At 33.0% G+C, this 11,520-nt stretch overlaps 2 protein-coding genes across 2 annotated transcripts; one reads left to right on the top strand and one right to left on the bottom strand.

Annotated features, from left to right (window-relative positions):
* The first annotated feature begins 1,016 nt into the window (after positions 1 to 1,016).
* On the top strand, positions 1,017 to 2,599 carry LOC133315949 (1-aminocyclopropane-1-carboxylate oxidase-like). Its single transcript, XM_061517637.1, has 4 exons — positions 1,017 to 1,133; positions 1,269 to 1,495; positions 1,907 to 2,240; positions 2,333 to 2,599. Exons 1-4 carry the CDS (start codon positions 1,029 to 1,031, stop codon positions 2,597 to 2,599), a joined length of 933 nt encoding a protein of 310 aa, XP_061373621.1. The 5' UTR covers positions 1,017 to 1,028.
* A 464-nt stretch (positions 2,600 to 3,063) lies between these two features.
* Positions 3,064 to 9,670, bottom strand: LOC133315954 (uncharacterized). The gene is made up of 7 exons (XM_061517642.1): positions 9,076 to 9,670; positions 8,811 to 8,960; positions 6,314 to 6,514; positions 6,042 to 6,206; positions 5,751 to 5,921; positions 3,923 to 4,389; positions 3,064 to 3,675 (listed from the first exon to the last, which is right to left on the bottom strand). The coding sequence occupies exons 1-7, from the start codon at positions 9,668 to 9,670 to the stop codon at positions 3,064 to 3,066; spliced, it is 2,361 nt and encodes a 786-aa protein (XP_061373626.1).
* Between the last annotated feature and the right edge of the window lie 1,850 nt (positions 9,671 to 11,520).

Genomic DNA, 11,520 nt, shown 5'->3' with positions numbered 1-11,520 from the left:
CCATGACAGCCTCAGGTTCTCCAAAATTAAAAGAGTTTATGGAATTCATGATCTTGGAACGGTCTTTCAAAGAGACTCAATTCAACATGTCATGATGAAAAGACCCCAATGAGCAGGATGTTCTGACTAAAATATGCAATATTTGACTCAAAAATCAACGGAAGAAAAAAACGTTACTAAGGATAGAGCAGTATGCTTCTTATCATCGGTCTAACAACTGACTTGGAAATGTAGAACAGAAAATATTTCCAATCGGTTATTTGCCGTAGTTTTTGTTTGTTGTGTGGCTCCTATTCGTCAAGTGGAGGAAAAGAATTACAAAACTAGTTCTGATACTAATATAGTAATATTTCTTGACCTCTTATCTAAATTTGGGTCAATAATTGTTTTTTAAGAAAAGAGATTGTCATGTAATAATATTCAATTAATGGCATGTAATTACTAAAAGGCAGTTAAAATTCAATTACATCTTATAACCTCTGCCCAAACAATGTGAAAGTTTTCTTATGCACTTAGCCTATAGTTCTAGTAAATTTTAGAGATGTAGTAGGTAAATTTTATGGGTACCAAATACAATAACACCATGATAAATCAAACTCAACATAAGTGTTTGTTAGTTGTATGAATAAGGAGTTCACACACTTTTATAAGTCGTTTCATCAATAATCATTGTATAGATGATGTTAAATTTAAAAACTGAGCTTGTGCCACCTTCGAAGAAATCACTTGCAGAAACTCCAACAGACAATTCAAGGGGAAATGCTTGGAATGTTGTTAGCCTCCAGATGAGACAAACCCATACCAAAGTAGACAATTCAACTACGTAAATTGATCTTGGCATAGGTTGGCCAAAGTAAGCATGCATATCAAGATTCATGAGGCACACACCAGAATTTTAGGTGTCCAGGTGTCCTCCCTGTACTCTTTGAATTCCTATAAATACCACTCACCTATATTCCAAATCTGCACACACAAACAAATTAAGATTACTCGGAGGTAGGTACAAGAGAAAGAAAAAGGAGTGAGAAATGGAGAACTTCCCCGTTATCAACTTGGAGAATCTCAATGTCGAGGAGAGGAAGGCTATCCTCGAGAAAATTAATGATGCTTGCGAGAACTGGGGATTTTTTGAGGTACCTCAACGAATCTGATAACAAAAGCTTTGTTATATTCGAATATTTTATATTATATCTGCTGATTTGCAACTCAAAATTTTCTCCATATTGTTCATTTTAACTATATTAATCTTGTTGCTTTCCTAATTGTAGTTGGTGAATCACGGAATACCCCATGAACTTTTGGATACAGTGGAAAGGTTAACAAAAGAGCATTATAAAAAATGCATGGAGCAGAGGTTCAAAGAGGTAATGGCATGCAAGGGCTTAGAGGGTGTCCAAGCTGAAGTAAAGGACATGGACTGGGAGAGCACCTTCTTCTTGCGCCATCTCCCAGAGTCCAATATTTCTGAAATCCCTGATCTCACTGAAGAGTACAGGTCAGAAAGATTGAAAACTAAGAAAATACATCACATATTGTTGATGGCACACACATATATATATATAGGAGAGGGTTATATTTACAAACTTTTTATTTACAAACTCTTACAAATTACACTATGTTCTCTCTCGGGAGTACATAGTGTAATTTACAAAAATTTGATAAAAAAATTTGTAAACAGATCATTTTCCACACATATATATATATATATATATATATAGATTACGTTTACACTTTTTTTGTTTACAATTCTTATAACCTCAACTATTTATGCCGGGAAGATTGTAACCTAAAAAGATTGTAACCTGACCAATATATATATATATATATATATGTGTGAAGTTGATAATTTGATGCATGTCAATGTCTAAATAAGACATAGTTTGAACTAGATGTGGTAATGATGCAGGTGGGCAATGAAGGAATTTGCAGAGAGATTAGAGAAACTTGCAGAGGAGCTGCTAGACATGTTATGTGAAAATCTTGGATTAGAGAAAGGATACCTCAAGAAAGCCTTTTGTGGATCGCAGGGTCCAAGTTTTGGCACAAAGGTTGCAAACTACCCTGCGTGCCCGAAACCAGAGCTGGTGAAGGGTCTTCGTGCCCATACGGATGCGGGTGGGATTATCCTTCTCTTGCAAGATGACAAGGTCTGTGGCCTGCAGCTTCTCAAAGATGGCCACTGGGTGGATGTGCCCCCAATGCGCCATTCCATTGTTGTTAACCTTGGTGACCAGCTTGAGGTAATTTCTTTTATTTGACTAATATATATGTCTATAATGCAGAACTCATCTATTGTGGTTATTATTCTTATCCAACATTTTTGGTTATACAGGTAATTACCAATGGGAAATACAAGAGTGTGGAGCATCGTGTGATTGCTCAAACTGATGGGACAAGAATGTCCGTAGCCTCATTCTACAACCCTGGTAGTGATGCTGTTATCTACCCTGCACCAGCATTGTTGGAGGGAAAGGCAGAGGAGATAGACCGAGTATACCCAAAATTTGTGTTTGAGGATTACATGAAGCTCTATGCTACGCTGAAGTTCCAAGCAAAGGAGCCAAGATTTCAAGCAATCAAGGCAGTGAACTCATACTAGTTTAATGCGCATGCTGGATAATGCAGTATCCTAATACAAATAAACAATTGATTCGGTTGTCGTAGTTGGACTCTATCATGTATTTCTGACCATATCTCGTTATATGATTATTACATATATGCAATAATACTATACTGATTTTTTATTTACAATGAGAATATGCACAAACATCTCTGCTTAAACACAAACGTAACACCCTAAACCAACACCAACAAAAAATTAAAGCAACAAATCAAAAGATTTGCCAAAGCTCATAATGTGATTATTACACTCTCCAACTGAGTTGAAGTCAAAATTTTACATCGAAAATATGCAGAAACCTCTCTGCTTAAAAACAAACTCAACCTCATAAGAAAAATACAACAAATCAAAAGCTTTGTCAAATCACATAATATGATTAATACATGAATCTAACACCACACGGATTAAAGTGCTGTTCGAACAATGATACGCGGTAGAATCCCCTATAAATTGTCGCCTTTATCACTTGCCACTGGCACCTTAGTTAAAATAGCTGTTATAAGATCAAAGTATAGTGGAAACTGTGCTACGGCATAGAAAGTCACAGGCAAGCAAGTGGCTCCATAAATGGGGAATAGTATGTTCTTGTATTTGTGGCTAACAAGAAAGAAATGGCCGGTGCAGAAAGAAACAAACATTGAAGCAATGGATATGAAAAGAGAACTCAAACCGAGAAGAAGTTTCAGTGGCAAATCCCTGCGAAAATCTTTGGCTTGTTTACGAGAAGTAAGTATAGCAAGGAACATTATGAGTCCAGTGACGGAGAAGCAAAGTCCGATTAACGAAGAAATAGCGAATACATCGAATGCAGGCTTGCCTTCTAATATAGGCATACCTGTTTCACCGTTGGTTCCACCAGGTACAGCGCTGGCTGTGGCAAAGGAAACACCAGCGACAAGCGCAGCCACAACAGAACAAGATTCAGATGTGTCCTTAAGCCATTCACTACTCTCTTTTATAAGATCTTTATGTGTTTCTGTGAAGATTTCCCCTGCTGCTTTCCCTTTTTTATTGCTTCTAAAATAGAAGTGTTGCGGGACAAGGCTTTTTATATACTGCTCCAAGGTAAAATAAAGAATCAATATATGTATATAAATATTTTTTTTGGATATTATTACTTAACTAGTCTAATTCGAGTCCGATAGAATCACATGGTGATAAAACTCTCCTAACTATTGGTTAAGCTGGAACAACCTAGTTGATCCACGTGCTTAGTGGTATATATGTATATAATATATGCATGGTTACGCTAATAATTGTAAAACTAAATTAGGAAAAATTATATATATGTTTCGTATGTACCTGAAACCATTTTATATCCCACATCATTTGTAAGGCAGAACCAGCTATCTGCCAAGGCTTATCGCCGCCGAGTGCATGTGCTGCCAAATGCAACATGGTGTTCTCGGTTTCATCCACTGCCAGAATTAAGTTATTCCAAACTTCTGGTTTTGATTGCATTCTCATTCTCAAAGCCTCAACAACAAGGGGTTGTCTCTTCACTACTGCGACCAGCAATACATTTTCTTTCTTTGAGTTAGTGTTATGAATGGCACTTGGTATTCGACGTAGAATTTCGTTCACCATTTCAACTATGCCATTTCTTGCTGCAACCAAAAATGCTGTCTCCTTTAAGTCCTCTTTCTCAGTTTCCTCGGCACCATCTTTTTCTGTTTCCTCCTTTGCGTAACCTGGATTTGTACTTTCCCTTTTGCCAGCGGACTCTGGTTCTTTTTCTTCTTCCGACCACTCCAATCTGCTGGTTTCACCTGATAGTACCAACTCAAACAAGTCAAATAAGAAGCTTAAAGAAATAAATTTGGAAAAGAAAGAAAGATATAGAATTACGAATATAGTTATTATAATTGAAATGAATGAAATACACACGAGCACAAAAGAAATTGGCAATTTGGCACACGCAACTTTAATTTTTTTTTTTTGGTGGTTTGGTCTAATTTGATAAGTTTTTAAAAGATTTAAGATGAAAATGAAATGATCATAAAGTTGTACCATAAAAATAATATTTAAAATAAAGTTAAAGGATTTTTTTTTTGGTATAACCTAGAAGATATCCTCATTCAACCTCTCTCGGTCACAAGTAAATCTTTGGAAGCTCAGTTGCCAACTGAGTTACCTGAGGTTTGATTAAAAGAAATTTTTATATTTGTTCTTTATAATGAAACATAATTTTTACATAAATTGATTATTAAAAATCACAGTAAATTACGTAAATATTTTCACAAAAAACTTCACAATTACCCTTGTTGATTTTTCTAAATGCACCATCATCAATATGGTGGCGTGCTCTCGTCACGACAACTAAAGAAGTACATAATCTCATTTGAGTTGAAAGTTAAAATGAGGATACTCTTGTAGTAAGAACAACAAAAATTTATATATAAAAAAAAAAAAAAAAGAACAACAAAAATTTGTATTTGTTTGTTATATGTTAAAAAATTTATATACTCATAACAGTTGAAATTTTACTTTTTGTCCTTTAATATTAATTTTTTTTCTTTTTGCCATATAACTATATTTTTTGATTTTCTATCAAATCTTTTGAAAAATCACAAAATTTGTCTCATTCTAAAGAAACAAAAATCCGGTTGGACGAACTAATCATGCACTTATGTCCACGTGGCATGTGTCCATGGAAAATATCTTGAGTACTAAGATTCAGTGTATTATTTATTCAATTTGAAAAAATAATATATATTTTTTATCATTTTACCCTTTTTTATATGATTATTTTCCCCTAAATCGTCACTCTTTTTTACTTTTAGTAAACGAGTATATACTTCAATAGCACCAAAGATATGCTCGTGTCCATGTGATATGTCATAGCAGGAAATTCCATTAATATTTTGAACTGTGTTGGTGGTGGGATCAAATTTGTTAGGTTCAAAAAAATTGAGACAAAAATGAAAGAAAATATAACTGTGAGATGAAAATGGAATTTAGATTAAAATTAAGGTGAAAAATAATTTTTGTCAAAAGCAGTTACCACATAGCTCTTAAATGGCAGTGAAAGATAAATCTAAGCTCTATGTTAGGTACGAGTTATTAAAAAATGATGTTCAGATTCCTAAACTGCCGAACCAATGGAATGTAATATATATTTGAAACGTACCTTGTTTCCATCGGTGATATTGATAAACAGAAAACATGTCTGTTTCAACTTCCCAATTAGTTGGTTGACCCCCGCTTCCCGTGAATGCTGCATAAGGTCTTCTCATTAGTGCATTCAGGAGTTGACCACTCCATTGGTGTTTCTTCTTCGTCTTTTTTACCTCCTTTAAAGCTTAAAAAGTAGATGAATTGAAACAAGGAGCATTACATTATTAATCGTGTTAAACCATCTAGTAGCAATTAAGCAATTAATTAAGTAATTGATCAAGAATTAAACATATAGAACACATACCCACTCCTGAAAGGCCAAGACTATGTACGTATGCAGACTTGATAAAATGATGAAAGGTTGCATAATTTGGTGGAAGAAATCCAACCTTAACATCATCTCCATCTGTCTTGTCATTCTCTTTATTGTTTGATTGCTTTTCTGTGTCATGCTCATTCTTTCCCCGCACTGACCAAAGAAACTAGTCTTATAAAAATGGGAAAATAAATTTTGCGTAATGCAATTCTATCAGTGAGAAATAAATTTTTAGTAGTATGAGAATCCATTGAACGTACCAAGTAGAGCAGCAGCACTGAACAGAGCAAAAAACAGTGTAGAAAACAATTTAGAAAAGAAGTCATATAAAATGGTGTAGAAGTCATATAAGGTGGTGTAGTTCTTTGGGAGTATCATTTTATCAGATCTTGGAGGGCGTTCCATCTTTCTCAAACTCGACTTCATCGTTCTTTCAACTTCAAGTGGTTCTACAAGTGTACCTTTGGCAAGAAATAAAAAAAAAAATAGTATAGATAGAATTTATACAGTCGGTCACTGTACTTTATATGGTTTCTTTCTACCTTAGATTATTGATTGAAACACAATGTTCCTTACAATTTTTCCAAAAATTAATAACACGTGTGAATGTAGTTGTCTTAGTACTCTGAATATAATAATCACGCACCTTATTTTTTTACCCATATGCTCTGCATCTTTCTTTTATGCGAGAGAATAAAAAATGAAAAGTAAAATAGGTATTTAAAAATGGTTCATTTTTTTTTGCAATTACTGCAGATAAGTAAGCCCAAAACGACGTCGTTTTGGGACAGAAATCATGATATTTTTATAATTTTAATTTATTTCAGGATTATAATAGTCTTTATATTTATAATTTTTTAAAATTTCAATACCAAAACGACGTCGTTTTGAAAATAAATATAAATAAATTATCTGCATTAACTGCAACAACATTTTTCCCATTTAAAAAATTGGAAGGGGTACTTTTAATTGAGGTCTAAGTTTATGGGGTTTCTATACACCAGATTGTAATCATATATCTAAACAAAACTTACGTTAGTGTTAAGTAGACTGAAACTAAATATAGTTCGATTTAGAATACGGCGCTTTTAATATAGGATCCTTTGATATCAGTGTCATATCATCTCATAACTGTTCCGTTAGATTAAAAAAGATCAATGGTGTCACATTCTAAACAAATCAGAGTCGTTGATCTTTTTTTATCTAACGGCTATCAGATGAGATGTCAAATTTCAAAAGATCATATCTCATATATATATATATAAGGTAGAATCCTTTGACACCGGTGTCAAATTTGAAGTTTGACACCTCATATGAGAGCCGTTAGATAAAAAAAAAAGATCAATGGTGTCACATGCTTACAAATCAGAGTCGTTGATCTTTTTTAATCTAACGACTCTCAGATGAGGTGTCAAACTTCAAATTTAACACCGGTATCAAAGGATCCAACCTATATATATATATATATATATATATATATATATATATGGAGAGAGATCATTTGACTCCAGGGTAAGACTTCTCAGCCCTTGATTTCCATATATCCAATGGTTATAGTGTAGGAAATCATATTAATTAATTACATTACAAATGAGAACGGTTGATTTTCGTCCATCAACGACTAAAGTCTTATTCTGAGTCAAAAGAAATATATATATATATATATATATATATATATATATATATATATATATATATATATATATATATATATATAGGGTCAGGATCATTTTACACCAGTGTAAGTTACACTCTTAATTTTGTCCGTTGATCCAACTTATATCTAAGGGTTCTAATTTTTTAGTTATGTGAGTCATTGGATACAAGTGGATCAATGGTCAAGATTGAGTGTAAGACTTCTAACTCTTACACCGGTGTAAGAATATCCTGCCCCATATATATATATATATATAGGGTCAGGATCATTTTACACTGGTTTAAGTTACACTCTCAATCCTGTCTGTTGATTCAACTTATATCTAAAGGCTCAAAATTTTTAAAAATGTGAGCCATTGGATAGAAGTGGATCAATGGTCAAGATTGAGTGTAAGACTTCTAACTCTTACACCGGTGTAAGAATATCCTGCCCCATATATATATATATATATATGGGGAGGGTTCTTTTGACTCCAGAGTAAGATTTTTAAGTCTTACTCCCCATCTCAGTTGTTGATGGACGAAAATCAACGATTATCATTTATAGTGTAATTAATAATTAATTAATTAATATAATTTCCTAATCTATAACCGTTGGATAGACGAAAATCAACGGTTAGGATGCAGAGTAAGACTTATATAGTCAAATGATCTCTCTTTTATATATATATATATATATATATATTATATATATATATATATATATATATATGGGTTTATCATCTATCATTCAACATGACCACAAAAAATTTCCTACACACACAACATTTTGTGGGACCCGCAGCAAAAAAAAAAATAAAAAATTTCGGCACGCAAAACGAATCTCTATAACATAACACAATCACTTTTCCTACAACATAACTCTTATAAAACCCTATATATATATAGAGGCAGGATCCTTTGACACCGGTGTCAAAGAAAAAGTTTGACACCTCATCTGAGAGCCGTTAGATTAAAAAAAATCAATGGTGTCACATGCTTACAAATCAGAATCGTTGATTTTTTTTAATCTAACGGCTCTCAGATGAGGTGTCAAACTTTTTTTTTGACACCGGTGTCAAAGGATCCTGTCTCATATATATATATATATTAATTACTTACAATGGTACAGGATTTTCTTCCACCATGAAAGGTTGTTTGCACTTGGGAAGGCCGACGGCCTAGTGGCAAGGACTTTGAGCGGAGTGGATTCCTTTTTATTGGGATGTGTGCTCAGGAAATCATAGAAATGCACTATTATCACTGCCAAATCTGTTGATTCAATCATTAATGCCTTAATAATTTTACAATTAATTACTCAAGAAATAAAAAAAAAAAAAAAAACTGAATATAAAATAAAATATGGCGGCAGGAAAGTGTTGGTTACCGAAATATTCTCTACTGATAGCGGAGTGAAGAATACTATCCCCATTGTCTCGTACAAGATCTTGCAAAGTGATGCTATCTCTTGAAATATCAGAGAGGTATGCAAAGGCTTGTTTTCGCCAATTGATAGCAGCTAGAAACAGAGGTGTCTCCCCTTGTTCGTTTCTGCGACGCAGCAAATATATCCTCTGTTTAGCTATTCCTATAATGCACTTGCATATTCTGGCGAAACCCCTTGATGCTGCAACGTGCAGAGGTGTATCCCCTCGCTCGTTCTCCATTTCCAGAGCCTTCTTCTTTGCACTTTGTGGGCCCTGCTGCTGCTGCTCCTCTCTCAGAGCATCTTCTTCGTCAATTTCTTTCGTTATAATTGCATTCACAAGCTCTTTCACAACATCTTCTTCGTCCAAATCTACCGCCACATGCAATGCAGTGCCCACGGAATCGTTGATCATTGCAGTGTGAGCCTCTGGGAATTTATAGTACATAGCAATAACCTTATCCCATTTTCCTTCAAATGCATACTCAGCTATATAATCATTGACTTCACCTGGTGAAATGAAGGGCAATTTTTCGTCGACAGAACTAGTAGGCATCTTAATTAGTAGTCAAAGTGGAAATTGAACAAGGCTTGAAATGTGGATGTAAATTATATTATGCATATCATTTCGGTTGCATGCATTTTTATAGCATAGAATCTGATACTTCACAACACTCTTCCCAATTGTGATCACTTTATCTAGATGACACGGGAAGAATAATTAAATTAGAATGATCTTCAAGGCTGTGAGAATGAAGATAGAAAAATAAAACGTTACTTTGCTTGTTTTCATTCGCTATCTATCATTATCATGTATCTTCGAAGCTGTCATCTTTCTCGCTTTTTCACTGTGACTGAGCAAAACGGGGTTAAAAGAGAAAAAGCAGGTTATGTTTATGTTTCATGTCGCAGCCAATGATTCGATCCTTGCGTTGCGTGTTACTTACATATTACATTTTGAAAGCAAAATTATTGGAAATTAAAATACGACTTTTAAGTGGAGACGAAGGTTGATAAATTTTCAAACAATTAATGTGGTAATTTCATAAATAAAATAACCCATATATAAGCTTATTGCTTTTAAATTAAGATATGATGTGTGAAACGTAATATTGTGCTTTCTTTTTATTTTTCTTTTTTTGGTATCGTTGATATATTTCTCTTATAAATTTTGGGTTCTCCTAATTCTATAACAATTTTCACACCTGAATTTCCATACTTTTATTTTACAATTATTACATTTTTTAACCAGAGAGAGAGAGAGAGAAAATGTCAGAATATGCGTGTTTCTTAATTTTATTATAAAAGACACATTTTTGCAAAGCAAAATATACGATTTTTTTTTTAAATTTTAGAATCTGTTATTTTTTTTTTATTTACATAGGATTTTAGAAATTTTTTTGATACATTTGATGTATGATCATTTCCTTACACTAGTCATATCAGTTATTTAAGTTATTAATGAGAGGAAAAATTATAATAACTTTTCGCTAAACTAATTAATGATTGTTCACATTAGACTTATACTACAATTTTTTTTTATAATTTCTTTTTTGGTTACTTTTTCTTCTCGATAAAAAAGCGCTAAAATTGCTTCGTAAGTTTTAATTTTTTTAAAAAAATTATTTAATTATCTGGAAAATTTTAAACATTTTTAATTAAATATTTAAGCACGACAAGTAAAAGAATTGAGTCTTGCATAACTAAATAAACTTTCAAAAAAATTATACTCGCGCAAGAAAATGACGTAAAAATCAGATAACAGAATTTTCGTGTACAGATTCTAATTCTCATGGATCTGGATCATCTAATATGAAAATTCACATGACCATGTAAGGTGGAGAATCATAACCCTACAAAGGTGGATCAATGGTAAAAAAGGAGGAGAGAAAAAAAATGATAAAATAAGTAGTTACGAAATCATAACCATTTATTTACCTTTGTATGATTGTGATATTCCCATATGAGCATATCATATTTTTTTAGCACATGATCCATTTTCAATTCTCATAGCACAAAATTTCGTAATAAACTGCTGAAGCCTTTTTATCATCGTGTTTCTTGTGGCATTCCCGTATCTCAGTGCTTTTTCAAAGGGCACGCCAAATTAAAGCAACATTCTTTTCTTCCTTTTCTTTTTCTTTTTCATTTATTTATTTTGCTTAATTGGTATTGAAAGAAATAAAAAAAAGTAGGTGTTTGATGGAGAAGAATTTTTTATTCATGGCAATCATGATTTCTGAAAAGATATCGGAAAAGGAATTTCCCAATTACCAAAAAATTATTTGGTATGCCCAAATATTTTTAGGAATATTGGCTCAAATTTTTTGATTCTATTTTTGTTGATTGTCAATAATGCCTATAAATGTTCACTGATTTTACAAAATTAATCTTTGATGAATTTTT

Source organism: Gastrolobium bilobum, unplaced genomic scaffold, assembly GCF_033153095.1.
Source record: "Gastrolobium bilobum isolate Gb01-03AN ecotype WA unplaced genomic scaffold, APGP_CSIRO_Gbil_v1 utg4923, whole genome shotgun sequence".
NCBI classification, from domain to species: domain Eukaryota; kingdom Viridiplantae; phylum Streptophyta; class Magnoliopsida; order Fabales; family Fabaceae; genus Gastrolobium; species Gastrolobium bilobum.
The sequence above is the reverse complement of the archived record's forward strand: the minus strand, read 5'-3'. Positions and strand labels throughout refer to the sequence as shown.

What these genes read in the sequence shown, in the direction of transcription:
- LOC133315949 (XM_061517637.1), top strand. Translation starts at nt 1,029, where the DNA reads ATGGAGAACTTCCCCGTTATCAACTTGGAGAATCTCAATGTCGAGGAG. An exon ending in AGAACTGGGGATTTTTTGAG is followed by an intron (nt 1,134 to 1,268) that starts GTACCTCAACGA and finishes TCCTAATTGTAG; the next exon opens with TTGGTGAATCACGGAATACC. An exon ending in ACCTTGGTGACCAGCTTGAG is followed by an intron (nt 2,241 to 2,332) that starts GTAATTTCTTTT and finishes TTGGTTATACAG; the next exon opens with GTAATTACCAATGGGAAATA.
- LOC133315954 (XM_061517642.1), bottom strand. Translation starts at nt 9,670, where the DNA reads ATGCCTACTAGTTCTGTCGACGAAAAATTGCCCTTCATTTCACCAGGT. An exon ending in TCTTGGCCTTTCAGGAGTGG is followed by an intron (nt 5,922 to 6,041) that starts GTATGTGTTCTA and finishes CTACTTTTTAAG; the next exon opens with CTTTAAAGGAGGTAAAAAAG. An exon ending in GGGATATAAAATGGTTTCAG is followed by an intron (nt 3,676 to 3,922) that starts GTACATACGAAA and finishes ACCTTGGAGCAG; the next exon opens with TATATAAAAAGCCTTGTCCC.